Source organism: Perca fluviatilis, chromosome 3 (genome assembly GCF_010015445.1).
Source record: "Perca fluviatilis chromosome 3, GENO_Pfluv_1.0, whole genome shotgun sequence".
Taxonomy (NCBI): Eukaryota; Metazoa; Chordata; class Actinopteri; order Perciformes; family Percidae; genus Perca; species Perca fluviatilis.
The window spans coordinates 32393689-32413097 of NC_053114.1; the positions used below are offsets into that span (position 1 = coordinate 32393689).

Sequence of the window (19409 nt, forward strand, 5' to 3'; positions counted from 1 at the left end):
ATGATGGAAATAGATTTAAAAATGGAAAACCATTAGGAATAATGGGTTTTACACGGATACACCTCATCACTATGCTTAATCACAAAGCAAGGGTCTCAAATATTTTGAACAGTCAGTGTTTATGGGCATGTGCAAAAGTGATTGTGATTTTTAAGTAGAAATTGATTATGTGAAACCAGTTACAAATGACATGGTTTTGCTTCTTCACCTCGGAACATTATATTAATTGACATGGCAGGCTAAACAATGTCTAAAAACTGAAATTAACAAATGTTTTAAATTTAAATGGACTAAAACTCAAATCTGTTGTTTCCGCAGATCCTCCCATACTGGACCCAGTCTTCCAGGACACACGTTCTAGGAACTATCAGATGGTGACCCTGAGGTGTACAGTCATGCGGACAAACCCGCCACGCCTAACAGACGTCCGCTGGTTCCGTAATGGCGACTTCATCCGCATGCCAATGCCAGATCTGAAGGAGACGCCTGAGCTAAAGTTTAAGCTGGAACCCACCAACAACGGCTCTTATGAGTGCCGAGTCAGCAATAGCGCAGGGACATCAACATGTACATTTAATGTCTCTGGTGAGTGAACATGAATCAATGCCTTGTTATCTATTTGTGGCAACTAATTTATCTATACCTTCATCTATCTACTGTTCATTCATCGTATAGTCATAGTCAACATGGGACAGTTATGTCATTTTCAGTATCATTTACCTGTGACATTTTGCTCTCTATCCCACAGCACAACCCTACAATGCTGAGTTCTACTTCGACACACCTAACCCAGTACGAATTCTAAAAGGAAACAACTATTCCTACAACCTACAGTGGACCCAGAAAGATCCTGAGGCCACGGATCGCATCATAGGCTACTGGATTAATGTCCGAAAGGTAAAGCAATACTGCACAAATACTTAAAAGTATACATTCCACACCCCCACCCAAACTACTCAAGCCACTACACATGCACACAGGTATGCATACACACTTTCATGAACTAGTCTGGCTTTGGTAACCGGGTTTTTCTTGAAAGTATGTTATTGCCTTGACTGAATAAGCTCATAACTTGTGTAGATAAGAACACACATACGCACAAGTCTGTAATTTGTGAAGTGTGTATGCTAAGTAAACATGGAGCTCACATGGAGCTTCATGAGCTTGGGGAGTTTCAGGTGTGTGTAGTCAATAAAAGGAGACCTACACTGAATTACAATAACGTCACAACCTTTCTCTCCTCTCCTCTCCTCTCCTCTCCTCTCCTCTCCTCTCCTCTCCTCTCCTCTCCTCTCCTCTCCTCTCCTTTCCTCTCCTATCCTCTCCTCTCCTCTCCTCTTTTTGTGAGGCTAATGATTTTGGCTTCTTTTTTTAATGAAAACTAACCCAGTTTCAATAAATAAACAGATAATTCTGATGCAATTCCTAGCCAGATTTCATATTTCAATGCATTGGAAAGTCCTCTTGCAGTGAGCACACCTCGAAATGCTTTCAATAAAACAGAGTGGGCAGAAATAAGGGCAAGCACAAATGTTACTTGTATTATGCAACGTTTTATTTATTTTTATTTTGTATGATTTATGATCTAATTTTCAGTTTGATATTTAAATTGTGTTTATCTAATTGTATCTAATCTAAATGTTTCTCAGATTTTTTTAAATCAGCCCTAGTGACCTCCATTCTTCAGTTTTTCCTCCTTCTCATCTCTTACAGTATATTATCTACTCTCTTCTTGTTACCCTGTTTTCATGAATAGCCATATCATTCAGCTTTCATCAATCAGTCATATCAAACACAGGCTTCATTTTCCACTTTCCAGCACCTAGAGATTTGAAGATGAGTAACCAGCTCTAAAAAGCCCATTTAGAGGGTTGTGCCTGTGTTCACAGAACTACTTGCCACATACAATTACTTTGCTGTCACTGCAAGATTCTAGCTTTGAGTGCCAGACAGACAATAATGTGTTCACTGTGTTGTAACAACAACTCAACAAGACCAGGCCTTCACTGCAACATCTCTCATTTTAGCCAGAATTCAGCCCAGAGACAGTTAGAAGAGTACATTTTTAATGGTATTTTCATGTTTTATCTTGTCCTCAAATGATTGACTTTGCATTTTCACAACCCTGTGAGGGGTGTTGAATTAGTCTTGCAGTCGCAAACTTCAATTTAGAATTAACATGCACTGAAATAACCTATTACACCTCAATAGTTACATTCACCTTAAAGTGATGGTTCGGAGTAATTTCACCCTAGGCTGCTTTGCACCTTGACCTCAAGCCAAACAAACCCCCATAAGCTTTTTTCCCTTCTTATAACATTGGTCGAGTTAGCGTTATCAGCTGGTTAGCTTAGTGCAGGCGCTAATGGATCCACGTTTGTATCTTGTAAATTACCCCACTAATAATGCCCGGAATGATACCAAACTTCTACAGCAGTACAAATAGTTTCTGTACATATAAAATGAGGCCCGTCTACAAATTACTACACCGAAAAGATTTACAACAAAAATATTTATTAATTCAATGATTAAATAAGGTAATTGCTCCAAACTTACCTCAATTATTACTTGTCTCCTGCTAGTTATACTACAGCATTTACTTTAAAAAATTTTTTTATTAATAAATATTTTTGTTGCATCTCTTTTCGGTGTTGTCATTTGTAGACGGCCCTAAGCACTCGTCTTACAGCAGCAACAACAGCAGAGAGCAGAAGCCAGCAGGCAAGTGTTATTTACATAAACTTCTGGTGTACTTACAAACTTTCCAATCCATCGTTTTATGAGAGCATAACCTATTTGTACTACTTGTAGACGTTTGGTATCATTTTGGGCATTATTAGTGGGGTAATTTACGAGATACAAACGTGGGTCCGTTAGCCCCTGCGCTAAGCTATTCAGCTGATAACTCTACTCTACGCTAACTCTCCCAATGTTAGACCCAGGTGAAAAAAGCTTCTGGGGGGGTGTTTGGCTCGAGGTCATGGTGCAAAGGACCCTAGGGTGAATTACTCAGAACCATCACTTTAAGTAGATTGTATGTCAGTAAACAATCTAGATATGCTCAGGGAGATAGTATGTATACATTTTTTGTATATAAGGAACATGCACACATAGCTATTCCATTACCAATACATTCAGTGTGTAAAAGCATACAGACTAATGCTACCAGTAATGACCAATTTTATGACTGATTTTTAGGTTTATATCTTCCAGAAACTCATAGGCTTTGCTGCTTACCCCAAACAAACTTACTATAAACCTAACCATTTTGGAGCACTCTGAGAGGGCCCCCGATCTGAAGTTGAAAATGTTTGTCCACAGTAGCAGAGCAACCTCAGGCCACCCTCTTGTTTTGTTTCAAACATCTATTCATAGATTACTGGCCTTGAGTCAGAAGACAGGAAGGATAATAGTGAATTATACACAACTGGCTTGGGGACGGTGTGTGTGTGTGTGTGTGTGTGTGTGTGTGTGTGTGTGTGTGTGTGTGTGTGTGTGTGTGTGTGTGTGTGTGTGTGTGTGTGTGTGTGTGTGTGTGTGTGTGTGTGTGTGTGTGTGTGTGTGTGTGTGTGAGAGACACAGAGGGAAGGCAGGGTCTGCCAGCTTGCTTTTGTGCGGATGAATAGCTAATTCCCCTCCTACTTTAAGACTTGGCAGCTTACCTCATTAAGTAAGACTACAGGGAGACAGAAAATGAGCACTGGCCTTCCTAAGATGCACATTTGATTGCATGCCTCAGCTCTCTGAAAACACTCACTCTAACTCTCTCTTGTACCCTCTCCTTTTGTCCTCTGTCCATCTACCAATATTTCACACAGCATATCTTCTGTTTTCTTTTCCCATTTCTTCCTCTTTCTTCGCCATCTCTCAGTCTTCCTTACTTCCACTTGTGCTCCTTTCTCTCTCTCTCTCTCTCTCTCTCTCTCTCTCTCTCTCTCGCTCTCTCTCTCGCTTTCCCTCTCCCCTTTCAGTTTTTCCCACTCTGAGGTACTTGTACATACTGTGTGTATAAGTGCAGACTTAATGCCATTTAATATTGAGTGAACCGTGGCAACTGAAATAGCGCTGATAAATAGTCGCTTTGAGTTGTTATGCTGACAGTGTTAAAATAATGAGTTGCATTAAGTGGCAGGTTAGGACTTTTTAAATGTTGTTAAACTTTAATTTAATTTCAAGGTTTATACCTGCATATTTTTACGTGTGCATTAGAGAGCGGCAAAAATGAGAAAAAAAAGCAGAGGGTGCGAGTGAGCAGGGAAGCGAATTAAATGATGCGAAAGAGAGAAATAAGAAGCAAATTAAAGAAAAACAGTGAATCTCACTGGTCCTCTCGACTATTAAATAGAGTACGAGAACATTCAAATGTAATACCATCTCAATTTCACAACCCATCTATTTCTGCAACACTCGCTCCAGCTCATCCTCTTAACACCTTGACACTCTATCTTTTTAGCACATACAAAATGATGTAGGGGGTCTCAGGGGAGACATGCAGACACAGAGGGGAATAAAGGAGGACTCAGATCAGTTCATGTAGAGCAGTGCTCTTCGGTCTGAGCACATGCCTATAACTTTTGCTCATATACATTAAGTGTGCCCATTTGCTGTATAAGTGGGTGTGTTTCTAATTCAGAGTTACTTTATATTAATCGGGCTTTGTGCCTAAATGTATGTATTTGTATTTAGCTGTGTGTATAGCGTGTGTGTGTGTGTGTGTGTGTGTGTGTGTGTGTGTGTGTGTGTGTGTGTGTGTGTGTGTGTGTGTGTGTGTGTGTGTGTGTGTGTGTGTGTGTGTGTGTCTGTGTGTGTGGCAGATTACATGGTTTGCTCCAGGACTCATTGGTAGGCTGTGAAATCCCCCCGTTTACACTTCTTCATTTAGTTTTATTCTCCCTGCAGGGGGTTTCCCTGTGTAGGAATTAACAGAGTTGACAGGTCCTCCTTGTTTTATCAAGTTCTTACACCCATTTTCAACACCCCAACCTCCATCCCTATGGTTTCTTAAATGAGTACTGTGATTCATGACAGATAATTAACATGGGATGATTTTACCTTTTTGCAACAAGAGAGACATTTACTAAACATAATTTCAAAAACTTTTCTTTATAGAAGAGGAAATTTAAGTAACCTCTCCTCTACATAAAATGGGACATCAGACAAATACAAAACAGTGGTACAGTTAGCTTCAATGTATCAGTTAAAAACAAGTAAATGACAGCTACTTGAAAAAGCGTGCAGTATCCAATAATAAATCTGACATCTCATAATTTCATGGACAAATAGGGAAAGGAAATTATGATTGGGTGGCAGAATTGTCATAATTGAGATGGTATTACATTTGTTATTAGCAGTTTGACCACCTGACTGTTTGTGCAGTGTTGATCCGCCCCAAACAGCCAATATATGCACTCTGCACTGCGTCTGGGAGTGTGTTTCTGTGTGTCTTTGTGTCAATAAGTCCTCCTAACCATACAACGATATAGGTTGTTAACGCCTACCCTCTAAGACAACACACAGTAGCATTTCATAACTAAGCGCCCCCAGTGGTGGCAAAACATATGACCCACAGGAGTGTTTCCATCCTCATATCTAAACCAGAAAACGTAACCGCTTTAAAAACGTTAAGGTTGTGAAACGGTCATAGTTTGGTTAGGTTTAGGTACAAAAACTACTTGCTTACGTTTAGGCACCAAAACTACTTATTTAAGTGTAGAAAAAGACTTTGTTTTTTGTTAAAATCACCAGTTATATTACTTAAGTTCCAGTTACACATGTGACACAGAATGCGTTGTTTGTTCCATAAAGTAAAAAAAAAACTTTATTTTCAAATCTCTACTTTATTTTCAAACGGGACATAAACCCCGGTCTCCTTGGTGAAAGTCCTGTGTACGTTTGACCCAACCACCCAAACCCATCCTTAAGCTGAATTTGGCGATCTTATACTTTGTCATCTTACTTCCTGCTTTGCTTCCATAATAATTATGGGACACCACTAGAGGGCACCACCATTATAAATGTAAATGAGTCATCATTGCTGTTTGAACAAACGACTTATGGGAAGCCTTTTTCCGGGGAGGGCAGTCTTGTTTGTGTTCCCTTCAGCCTCTGACTGAACTCTGAAATCGAAAGAAACAATTACTGTTATTTTCCTACCATCTCTCTCCCTTTTTCTCTCGCCTCTATACGCCTTTATAGCAGATTCTTAAAGCCCCAGGATAAGCTCAAATTCTTTTGCATCTATGCACCCTTCGAGACTCAGCGGGCGAAGTTGCGCCTATTCGCATCTTTCCTTTTACTTGAATGCAATCTTACCACTTCAAAAATTTGCCTTGTGTTCCGTCAGAACTCGCAGTTACGAGTTTTTTTCAATGACCCCCCCACAGCATTTGTTTAACAATTGTATGTATAAAAAACATTTTATATTATCATTTTATGAGTAATTGATGCCCATATAGTGGGCTTGGTGAATGTGTTGAAATTTTCTTATCAGAGCTTTCATGTTGTTGCAGTTTTCATCTACGTAAATCGGATGCTTACTGTAAGGAATAGGTTCTGTGTGAGTTTTGTACTAATTAGTGTGTTACAATACATTGTCATTGAAATGTGCTATCCCGATGCAGACATACAATATAAACCTTATGCACACACAGCATGTACTATGCGAAATGTACACATTCTTTACACATACACTGCAGAGACACTCAGATCGGAAAACTGTCATGCCGCATGTTTGTTTTTTTTAAACCCAATTTCTCACTGCTTCTGTAGTTTGTATTCTTCTTCTTCTTCTTCTTCTTCTTCTTCTGGACTGTGCTTTTCTTATTGTTTTTTTTCTCCCTCTTCACACTTGTCGTATCCCATCTCTCAATCTTTCCACCTCATCTCTATATCGACCACTAGTCTGCCTGCAGCTATGGAGTTGTGTATTGTGTGTATCACTGAAGTAGTGTGGCTAGCAGCTGACCTGGCTTTAGATCATAACTACACACTACACTACACAGTCACACACAGTCACACAAACACTCCTGTGCAAACACACATCCCCATTATCATATATATGAGAAATTAAGATTATTCATGATGAATTAGGGTTGCACATTAAATAAAATGTATGAATAATGTATGCACAAAACCAACCCCACTATGCAGATATACTCTTATATATCCACACTAGGCCACAAAGACAGCACATTTCCTATGCAAGCACATACAGACACACTTGGATGATGACTTGTTCACGTATACACACCCATTATCAGTGAACTGCTGGATTAGTCATGAAAGAGATCCATTAATAGAGGATAATAGAAACATTAACCTCCTCTCACGCTGTCAGTCCAAATTTCTCTCTCTCTCACACACACACACACACACACACACACACACACACACACACACACACACACACACACACAGCGTCATTCTGTGTCTGTTTCTATCACATGGCTGCTCCTTTGCTCTCACCCACTTTTTACACAGTTTGTCTTGTTGTCTCTTTGTTGACAGCCTGATGGAGACACAGCTGTAAACTGGTGGACATTCCTGAGAGTGCATGCACACATGCATGCACACACACACACACACACACACACACACGTCAAAAGCATTATATGGACTTCCATATCAGTCTATTAACCAACCACCTCTCTACTTCTATAAATATGTTGGTCAGTCACTCCGGTCACTTTTGACTGTCTCCTTCTGTTGGTCATTTCACTACACACTGTATATCTTTCTCCCCCTCCTCCTGCCCCTTTCCTTGTCACTTAGGCACACACACACATTTTGTCCACTGGCCTTCTGTAGTGAGGGAAGCAGACAGAGACCGAGGCAGGGAGATGGAGTCTTTTACCTGCTGGGAGCAGCTGAATTCCTCTGAGTCTCACTTCAGCACCTCATTGATCCAGTGTGTGTTTTGGGGTCCACAAGGTGTGTGTGTGTGTGTGTGTGTGTGTGTGTGTGTGTGTGTGTGTGTGTGTGTGTGTGTGTGTGTGTGTGTGTGTGTGTGTGTGTGTGTGTGTGTGTGTTTGTGTGTGTTTGTGTGTGTGTGTGTGTGTGTGATCTTTAGTTTAGTTATTTTTTTGTCTGTATCCCACACACTGTAACCAGGACCCAAACAAATGTGTGTGCATGTGTACACAGACCCTGTCCACTCATGAAGAAAGCACTTTCCATTTACTTCTAAAGCTTTGACTTCTTAGCATTATTAACTCGTCTCTCCCTGCTAACACACAGTCTATGCATATTACATGAGCATAGCTTTTCTTTCCTGCTATATTTCACAACATTTTGCATACGCTGTATGAGCAGTGTGTAAATGTTTATATGAATGAATGTGAGTGTAAATGGTTGTTAAAAGGGCACAATACATTTTACTATGTAACTACCATGCACAATATTAAACACTGTATGATAATGTATGAGTTTATGTAGTCTTGGTGGAAACGGAGCAAATATCTGAGCAAATCTCTTAATGTAGATACACTGGAAGCCTTTAGTATTACAGAATATGTCAACAATGATTAATGTGCTTAGCAAATACACTATAAAAACCTCCCAAAAAATTGGCAGATTCAGTTCAGTTCAGCACTAATACTACACATTTACCTGATAAGTTTAAACTTCAACAAGACACATTGCTGTTTGAGAAATCGAAACCTGTGACCTTTCCTTGATGTGATGGTCTCTTAAACCAAAAGGTCACTTTGCTGCCTTTCCATTGAAAGATGCAATATTCTGTTGTACAACATTCTGCTACTAAGTCTTTTGTTAAGTCTCTTCTTTTTAAATTGCAGTTTAGCTGATGCTGCAAACCAGAGTCATAATTCACTGAGTGCAATAGTAGATTAACAAAAAATGTCTAGATCACTCCAACTGCAGTACAAGCAAACATGAGTCCTGTTACACAACGGCCAGGCCCATAATGCAATAGTTTTTGCCCACAGCAGCATCATAATTGAAGAGTTTGCTGGGAAAAGGAAAATATTAGTTACTGAGCAGATGGGAAGATTTTTGGAACAATTATTGTGAATTAGAGAGGGGGACGTACTATTTATTGGAAAGAAATGTGTTCTATATTTGGAATATACAATAATTTCGCCTGCATTGAAGGGTACCTGCTGTAGTGCTAGGCGTGAGAAGGATGTTCCATGATTGGCAAGAGAGGGGGCAAAAAGTTGGAGAAACTGAAAAATAGAAACAGCCAGACTGGCACTGAGAAAAGAAGATTTAACAGCCATTAGTGGCTGGATTCCAAGTATGTTGCCCAGCACAAACTTACAGGGATCGGGATGTGGCTGCCATATGGGACTCGAACAATAATTGGATTCATACCACATTCACCATGGTCTTGTCAATAGAAATGATCAGCTCAGTCTAGCTAAGTTTGAATTTGTGGTGGTGAGTAGACATCCAATGGGAATAGCACACCTCAACTTGAGTGTCAGAGGACAGGAGGAAAAGCAGATTTTACTGTGGCGATGTCAGAGCATACAGTACTGTAGCAATTATAAGGAAAGTTATGGGATGCATCAATGCCTCTATGACTTACCAAACTGCCAAACTCTTACTCTTTGGACTGGAGGAGCTGAGTCGAAGCAAAACAGCAAGCATGCACATTTAATCCTTTTTTTATACTTTGTTTTTGTTGTTGTTTTTTGCAAACTGTACTATACCACAAAATTGGAATAGAAAGATTGTTATAATAACTTTTTTGATATATCATATTTACATCTATCAACTTTTGTAGTCAACTTTCATTCGGCTCTGTGCTGTAGATATTAACCATACACACAAAAGCACATGCGCGCGCGCACACACACACACACACACACACACACACACACACACACACACACACACACACACACACACACACACACACATCTGCTGCATGCATTACCTGATAATGGCAAGCTGTGGGTGTACTAAGGTGTTATGGTGGAGTGGCTGACCTAATGCATTAGATTGAGCTCACTGTCAGGTCTTTAAGTAGCTGGGATCAGAGGCAGATACACAGCTAATGGATCCTTCTCTCCGTGGGTGGAATAACACAGCAATAGCTCTATTTAAAGTGGTGCTAACAAAAAAATACCCCAAACTTAACTTTCAAAAACGAAGAAGACAACAACTGGACTGGATAAACATCATAACAATTTTTAATTGCATATTAATTCCTGTAATGTACAGCCAATTCAATTTATGAAAGACTGTTTGGGATTTAGGGCCCTATCTTGCACTCAGCGCAATTGCCTTTGTACACCGACGCATGTATCATTCCTATTTTGCACCCGACGCACAGCGGACTTTTCCCTCCACAGACACACGTCGGTAAATTAGGGAATGTATTTGCGCTCCCGGGGGCGGTTCAGTGAAAAAAGGAGGCGTGTTCCGGCGCTAACTTTACCTGGTACTATTTTGCAGTTTCAGAAAACAATTCCGCCACTGACCAGGAAAAACCTGGTCTAAAGTCAGTGGCGCTAGTCTAAAGTCAGTAGCGTGTTATTCAGATGCTATTTTAGGGACGAATGCTTGGCCATAATGTAGCGTGTGCACAACGCGCATACACTTCTCTCATCTACAGCAGTTCACATTTTTGAAAACTATACATAATTACAAAGAAAAATATTACTGAAAATGCGCTTCATGTGTTTGGATAGATCAGGAGGCATTTTACAGTCCATCCTCAAAAAGTCACAGCATTCTTTGTGGCTTGTTGTGATTTGCACAACATTTCCATGAATCATGGATGTGTTGATGACATAAATGAGGAAATATTAGAGGAATTAAGGAGACGTGATGTTGAACTACGGTGGGATTGGACACTCCGGCGGAATCTGGTCCGGGAGTAATGCGCGATGCGCTCTTGGTGGAGCAGGTGGACGGAGATGGAGTGGGGGGAGGAGGAAGGGGCACAACAGGTGCAGGTGGTGCGTTTGGAGGCCCACTCTCCATGGCTGCGGCAATCCTCTCCAGACTTGAGGAGATGCGCCCGAGAGGCCGCAGCAACATCGCCACCTGGCCAAGACGGGCATTTATTACTTTGCCGCATCCTGGACAGCTCCTGCTGGCGTGTGGCAGGCAAATCCGCCGTCATAATGGCAATCCGCCATGGAACAAGCGCGCCTGCTCTTAAAGGGAATGTGAGATGACGCTCTGATTGGTTATTTTCATGTTACGCCCAAACCACACCTAGCTACTTCAGACCAACCCATTTAAGATTTACGTCGGGCGCAAGAGTAATTTATCCTTGCCATTAACAGCGCCCGAGATCCGCCCACAAAGATACTTGCGTTTTGCGTTTCACACTTGCGTTTCAGATCGTTAAAATAGGGCCCTTAATGTCAGTAGGTTGCAAAGTGAAAGAAATCTGTCTTTAATTTCCAGTATTGCAGTAATATGTATTGAGTTCTTGTGGGAGCAGTGGGCAATAGTACATTGGGTTAGAAATCACACAGCTTGCTTAGTACAATAACACAGGTATGTTGACTGGATCACAAACTGCTTCAAAAACACTAAGTAAACATCTATGATCATTGTTTTACCACATGCTGTAATCACATCTGAGTAGACACTATTTTTGTCAGGAAAAATATGATCTTTAACATGAGTTTGACTTTGTTTGCCTGTTTACATAACATTGCATTAAAGTGTATTAGCAGTGGTACACTATACTGTAGGATATATTGCAGCGAAAACCCTCCAGATCAGAGATAAACCGGAGCTTTGTGTTCTTACTGGGGGTGAGTTTTATTACCTGAGCATATCAACATGAAGTAGTAGAGATGAGGGTAAAGATGGTATGAAGAATAATCTTTTTTGTGTACTGTGTGTGTGTATTTGTCTTTTTACTTTTTTTTTTTTTTTTGCAAGCTTTTGTGTATTTGTGAGTAAACAGTTTAACAGGTCTGCATCTTCCCTGCTTGTGTGTGTGTTCACCTGTACAAATCTAGAACAAGCAGAACCTGCTGTCGAAGCAGATAGACCTCAAGGGCAAGGAGCCAGAGAAGGGTGTGCTGATATCCTACACCATATCAGACCTGAGAATCCCTCTGTCCTACGAGGTCCGACTGGCCCCCATCACCACCTACAGCACTGGGGACTACGTCAGTCGCATCATACAGTACTCGGAACGTGAGTCTTATTTAAAACCGTTTTTATCAAACATCTTTTTTGCGATATCGTTATCTTTCATTTCCATGTATGTACATTGTACAACCTAAGTGGATTGTGCATATCTGGGTGTTAATCAATATTATTTTCTTACAGCCTACACCTACCCAAGACCTTCAGGTGAGACTTTTTTCTTAACTACCATCCTCTGCTCTCCAACATTTCTACAAGGCACGTTGAATTTTGATGAAAGCTAATTTAGCTTGTATGCTGCAAGCAATGTCAGCACAAGTTTGTCAAGATTACATCTTGTTGTTAGGGAGGAGAGTGTACCCCACTCTTCTCCACATGTGAGAAAGCAACTGATGGCTGGAAGCAGGTCTGACATTTAAAATGTCATCAAAGAGTGGCCATGATTGGAGGATATGAGACTGGTGTATGCAATGTAAGTGGTTAATGGATGTCCCCCTCTACCTACCTCTCTAGCCACAGCTGCCCCAAAGGATGTTGAGGTGTATGGATATTGTATGGTGTATCTGTTATTAAGAAACCCAAGCAAGAGTGAACCATAGCAATTCTGAGAAGGTCAATGCATGGGTTGTTGCAGAGAACATTTTTTCCCTGAATGAACTGCTAGGACTCATCTTTGCAGTGTGGGAGGGACTAGGTGTCCTGCATGTTGTGCATGCAATACATTTAAATGCACAGGTTTACTTTTTTTCCATCTGACAATCTCAACCGGCTGTTGATACTTTCTGAAGTCAGATTTTGGCTGTTTGATATTGCCACATACATCGAGAAGGGCAAACATATATGTATATTTTGAGAAAGACCTCTTTTCTTGTTATGGCAGATAGAGGGGCTTCTCTCTATGGTGTTGTGCACTTCATTGGCCCATCTGGAGGGCTCTGCCATTATCAGAGGCTTATTAAAAAAAATAAAAATCGAGGCAAGCGAGTACAACAGCTATCGAAAACCATCCAAGCTGACAGATTCCGTGAAAGCTTCCCGGGCACTCTCACAGTCCGCTGCAGATGCATATGGCTCACGTTACCCACGAGGATGGCTTGTGTGTGCTTCTTTGTTTCAGGGAGCTAATCTATTACTATTCACACCCTGCTCCACTACATGCACTCCTTTCAATTTGCACTGTTGTTCTCGCAGTCTGTTCCAATCTGCTGTTGTTTTAATTGCCTCATCCTGGCAGAGCCAACTGCCACTCCTGCCAGAAAAATGCTGCGTGTCTCTTAATGAAGAAAATAGACAACATCCAATTGACTGAGAAAGAGAAAGGGATGGCAAGAGAGAGGATGAGAGGCAGGAAAAGAGCAGGAGTTAGTGAATGAGAGCGAGACAAAGAGAGAGGGGGGCTAACGCAGAGAAAAAGGAGGTACAGGTTTAAGGTGACATGTAACATAGTTTTAATATAGTTTAATCAAGTAAGTTTCAAGTATTTCACCCATAAACCTTTTAATCAAAAGGCTTGTGGTTTGATACCCAGCTCTACCTGTCTGCATGCCGATGTGTTGAGCAAGACACTGAACCCCAACTTGCCCCCGATTGCCAGCGCCTTGCATGGCAGCTCCACCACCATCAGTTCATGAATGGGTGTATGAGAGACAAATTGTAAAGCTTTGAGTCTGGTAGTCTGATAAGGCAGAAAGGCGCAGTCCATTTACCATTTACCTACCCATGAACGTAAGCCCCCACTTTTCCTGTTTAGAAAAGTTGTAGCTCTCTACATATAAGACTCTTTTTTTAATCTTTTTTTCTTTCTTTTTATTATTAGTAGTAGCAGTATGTCTTACTGCCTGAAAAGTGTCAAGCAAAGTCATATTTGAAATAAAGACTAAGGCCGCTTGCACACTGAGAGCGTGGCGTTTCTGTTGCGTGTCAGTTGCATTTTCTATGTCTTTGCACACCAGAAACGTGTCTGACGCGGCGCTGCTGCTGCTAGCCTTGTCTGTACACATGTATGTTTCCCATTGATAAAATGAAATACCATATTAAACATACATATATACTGATTTGATTACAGCAAAGACAATATCGGCAATATTGACGGCAAAATAGGCTACAGAATATTTCGTTCTGTATTGACAGGTGCAATATTTGAAAATCAAGAATTTTTAAAAAATTTTTTTATTACATTTAGATCTGCATTTACGTGTATGTCAAAACCTAGAGACTTTCAAACATCAAAATGTCATTTATTAAATGTATTTGTGTCAAAATGACAAATAAACATCTTTTCGTATTCTATTTTGCCTGGAAATGCTTCCAACACGCAGAAAAATAGGCGTCGGTCCTATTTCTAGCATGCACGCGTTTTCTTCGCGGCTCAGACATGCGTGTCACGCAGGCAGTGTGTAAGCTCTAACCTGTTAACATGGGAGCCAAAATAAAAACGGACACGCCACGCAGCTGACACACTTATGCCACGCAGCCAGTGTGTAACCGGCCTTAGAACACACTGTAGTGTAAAACTGGGTTCAGCAGGTCAACATCTCTTATAATTGTGCTCCACTGTGGGGTATTTTCAGAATATCTCCAGGCTAAGTGTCTTATTTCGACAGAAATCTTGTAACAGTGATACATTTTGATAAAGGCATTTCTTCTTTTTCTTCTGTTTTGCTGTTGTTTTGCTTTTACATTTGACACATCCTGACCGAATATAATTAGTTACCTTTAAAATGTTCTGCATGTGGGAGTCATGCATCAGAATATGCATAATATTTGGAAGCCACTTTAAGTTTCACATTATACACCCTGCCTCCTACATGGTGTATATCACTTTGTCAGTAATTACCTGGCTTTGTGATCTTCACATTTGACGTGCATATTACAGAGGTTATTATACAGCTACAGTATATTGTTGGAATCTGTTTGAGTCGAAAAAACAGTAGATTACTGTACTTCACCTGTAGTTGTAGTCACCTGCCTGACATTTCACTGATCTAATGTATATTTATCCCTTGTTTCCTCTCTCACATCCCAGACCATGTGTGCGGTTTTGAGGATGACAGGATCTGTGGTTTCTCTCAAAGCCGGAGTGATGTCTTTGACTGGACGAGACAGAATCACCTGACGCAGAATCCCAAGCGATCTGCAAATACCGGCCCCGAGACTGACCGCAGTGGAACCAAGGAAGGTGATGAAACTGGGGAATTGTTTTATGTACACGAATGCACAATTACAATTCATAATCACATCAAATCATTTAATTTTGTGTTGCATTCGAGACTCCGGACAATAAAAGTGTTGTCTTGTTGGTTTCAGGGTATTACATGTACATTGAAGCATCACGGCCACGTGTTGAGGGGGACAAGGCTCGCCTGCTTTCTCCACTTTTTAATTTGACGTCAGTCAGGGGCCCTAAGGGCTCCAGCAGAATTCCATACTGTGTCTCTTTCTACTACCACATGAAGGGCAAACATATTGGTGAGTAGTATAGCAGAGAATAACGCTCATAAACACACACACACACACATACACACACACACACAGACTCATTGTCTTCTACCATATGAGAGCATCCATAAAACCACACATGGATGTACAGTAGAGAGCCTGCTGACACTCGATACAATCTGGGTTCTCATATCGCTGGGCTTCTGTCAAAAGCTGAACTCTGTGCTTGACCCTAGCTTGTAGAGCTTGTCAGATACAACATTGTAGGTGTGTGTGTGTGTGTTGTGTGTGTGTGTGTGTGTGTGTGTGTGTGTGTGTGTGTGTGTGTGTGTGTGTGTGTGTGCGTGCGTGTGCATGTGTGCGTGCGTTTGTGAGAGAGAGAGAGAGCTAGAGAGAGAGAAGGAGGTATTACCAAAGTTCAGTTTTTTGTTTCTGTCTGTGCCTCAGTGTGTGTTTGGAGGTGGCTGAAGGGGGCAGTGGGTGTGTGATTTATGGCAGTGGCTAGACACAATCAGTCATTTGGGGGAGCTGTTCATCATAATATGCTCTGTCACACAGCTAGAATGCATACATCTTATAGCCTACCCACCTGCACACACACACATACTGTATACACAGGCACGAAAAACATACAGTATAGTAAATGTTGCAAATACATGAAGGCACACCCACATTTATTCACAGATACACACACACACACACACACACACACATACACACACACACACACACACACACACACACACACACACACACGTTGATTTATGTGTCCATAGCCCAAGCATGCAGGCTTCACTGTAACATTTGTTACATTCTGACCTGCCCTGTCTCCAAAGGATGTCATAGTGTATAGAAGGGCACAATGTTTGTTTGTGAGCACACCCAGATATGAGTATGTAATAATTATGAATTAGGGAATTAGGTGGAGATTTTAAGATATACTGTATGATATAACGAAGCTCACTCATTTGCTTCACGTTCACATAGTGTTTAGCCATGCTTTTTTTTCATTAATGGTCCTAATGTTTATGATCCCCTGATTTTTCCTTTAGCACCACCATGAGATTGACATTTATAATTCAAAGTGAAATATCGACTATCGGATGTATTGCCATGTAATTTACAGATATTCAATGTCCCTAGAGGATACATTCTAATGACTCAGGATCTTCTGACTTTTCCTATAGCGCTACCAATGGCTCCAATCCCAAATGTTTTCTCAAAAGCCCCAAATCTTTTAGTCTTTCAGAGGATGTAGCGGGCTCTGTTTTAAAGCTAGAGTTAAGCTAGATATTGGTATCATCTGAAACATATACATCACACTCATGCAAATAACGACCTCTCACCAGTGGGTATCCACTAGTATCCCCTTTACAGACACACCCAATTTATGATAATCCCATGCAGTTTTTCCTTGGCAACTATCGCATATGGTTTACAGATTTTTAGGCATTCTATTATGAAATTGCTTGAAAAATAGTGGAAATAGCTACTGTAAATGGAAAAAGAAATCTCCCAGAGGGAGCATCCCCCCCGGGCTCCGCTAGGTTTGGTCTAAGCCCCGAATGTTTATAACATCTGGCTTCGCCCCTGATTGTAAGCATGTTAACATGCTGATTTGAGCTTTTATTATTTTTGAGCAAGTATAGCCTTACAGACCCACTAGCATGGCTGTAAATGTTGAAGCTTAATTTATACATTCGATGTGCACATCTCTGCAAGGGTCCAGTTCGGTTTGCATGGCAAGAAGCCGTTGTCTGCATGTCTGTGACGGTCCCACTTGCAGCCGAAAAAAGGTGACCATGCCGACTGTACACATAGCAACGTGCCTACTGTGCAGGCTCCACTTGTTCCACTCTCTGGTCCAGTTGGTGGTGTATGCACCTCTAGCTGATTTCCCAAAAAAGAGAAGGCGAAGAAGAAGAAAAAGTGGAATGAGGACAGTAACGGCAGAACTTCATAAAGTTCAAAAGACAGTTAGAGCCGGACTGTTAAAGGAGAAAATCCACCATCTTTAAAGGCATACAAAGACCACCAACCGCCACCAACTGAAATAGAATGTTGATTGGGAAATGCAAGCCAGACCAATGCTTGCAAGTCCTTGGACACCGATAGCAGTCATGTCCGAGACTTAAGTCTTGTTTCCGACCATTGGCATATCCCTTGTCCCAGGTTTGTTTGCTTTTGTCACTTGATTGCACCACTGATTAGAGTATGAAGTGCCTAATCAGTATTCAGTTAATAATCAAACACAGTGAAAAGTTGATAATAACCATCTCACCTGCATGTTGGCAGTGACAATATTCAGTGAGACTATTCACATAGACAAAGATTTGCACATGTCAAATCGTAGAGGTGGTGGACAAAACTAAAGCTTAAAGTTGAGTGAATATTGGACATGTCTCTAATGAGATACTCTTTCTACGGTGTTCCCGCTGAATGTGTAAGTGGGCAGTTGTTTGATAAAATGCTAGCAATAAGCACTTGATGAATCAATACTATAACAACCTCGGAACCCATCGGCTATCAGTCTTATGATGATTAAGCCTTAGGGAATGGCCAATATTTCGGGATATCCGGTGTAGCATGCGGATATCCAGGCCAAGACGTCCTCTTCCTGGTGCCGGGTCCGATTAGCAACTTGAGACGCGAGAATAGAATTGGAGTAGAGAGATGGCGTCTCTATGAAAAGATATCTGCATATGAATGCAGATTTTTTTTTTTTTTTAACTAAATTGTCACCAGACAATTGGTCGGATTGCCTACAGATTCCACATTCATATGCAGATTCATTGTTTCATTGTTCATAGAGATTTATACCATACTAGTGCTAGTTTCATGTGTTGGAAAAGATGTGTTGGAAAAGATCTTTTCCTAGTGTTGGAAAAGATGTTGACAAAAAAGAGAATATTACTACTTCCCTTATACATTTATGGTTACCTATTACTTTTCTACTTATTTGGTTAAATGTATGGCTATTTAAGCCTCATATAACAGAATTCAGCATGTTACAATTTAAAGCACATTATGTGTTATCTGTGGTGGATGCTCCAGCAATTGCATTTTGTTCAATGTCTTGTAGGTTTCACAGCAAAACAATGAGACAAGACAATGCTACATCAGTCACACAGCGCTTTCTTATACAATTAGTACATTCTGTTACCAGTTACGCCCAGCTCTGCTACAAGCCCTCCCTCAATTTACTCTGTTGTTCTCCCAGTATGTTCCAATCTGTTGTCACTTTAATTGCCTTACCTTGGCAGAGCTCACACTCCTGCCAGGGAGACACAGTGTGACTCTTAATGACGAAAAGAGACAAGATGAGGATAAGACAGAGGGGGTCAGTGAGAGGAGAGATGAGACGAGAAGAGTGAGGGGAGGATGGGGGTGGGCCAGCCTTGGAAAGCAAAAAAGGAGGTTTAATAGAGAGAGAGAGAGAGAGAGAGAGAGAGAGAGAGAGAGCAAAAAGGTGTAAGGAGACATAGAAGGGAGGTAGAAAAAGAAAAGAGAGCTGCAGGAGAGGCCATCAACTTGTTAATGTTCAGAAATAGAGGATACAAGTAGTGCTTTAGGCTGAAGCACTCTAACTAGTTTCAATGTACTCAATCACATTTGATGTTAAAGCACTGTAAAGTGTTAAAAGGGCTGTATATGTCAAAAGCATTCAGATACTTTGACCCAAAGAAACTTTTAGAAATGCTGTTGAAATGTTGCTCTTTTCTGACCCACATATGTTAGCTGTTTTATAATCATGATATTATGTGAATACGAAACAAGTAAAAGTATTCTTTTGAGGATTTTGCTAAATGAGGAAAGAAAGCATAATGCTCTTTGACTTTGGATGTTAGGTTTTAAACAGGCTAGCAACGTAAATCAAGACCTCCCCA

At 40.9% G+C, this 19409-nt stretch overlaps 1 protein-coding gene across 2 annotated transcripts in view; it reads left to right on the forward strand.

Annotated features, from left to right (window-relative positions):
- LOC120556088 (MAM domain-containing glycosylphosphatidylinositol anchor protein 1) overlaps positions 1-19409 on the forward strand; it is a 145297-nt gene that overhangs the window by 85415 nt on the left and 40473 nt on the right. For both annotated transcript variants that reach the window (XM_039795478.1, XM_039795479.1), the window contains exons 8-13: positions 319-585; positions 749-897; positions 11952-12132; positions 12268-12291; positions 15110-15262; positions 15391-15552. In XM_039795478.1, the coding sequence (XP_039651412.1) occupies positions 319-585; positions 749-897; positions 11952-12132; positions 12268-12291; positions 15110-15262; positions 15391-15552 (936 nt within the window). The remainder of the gene's footprint in view (positions 1-318; positions 586-748; positions 898-11951; positions 12133-12267; positions 12292-15109; positions 15263-15390; positions 15553-19409) is intronic.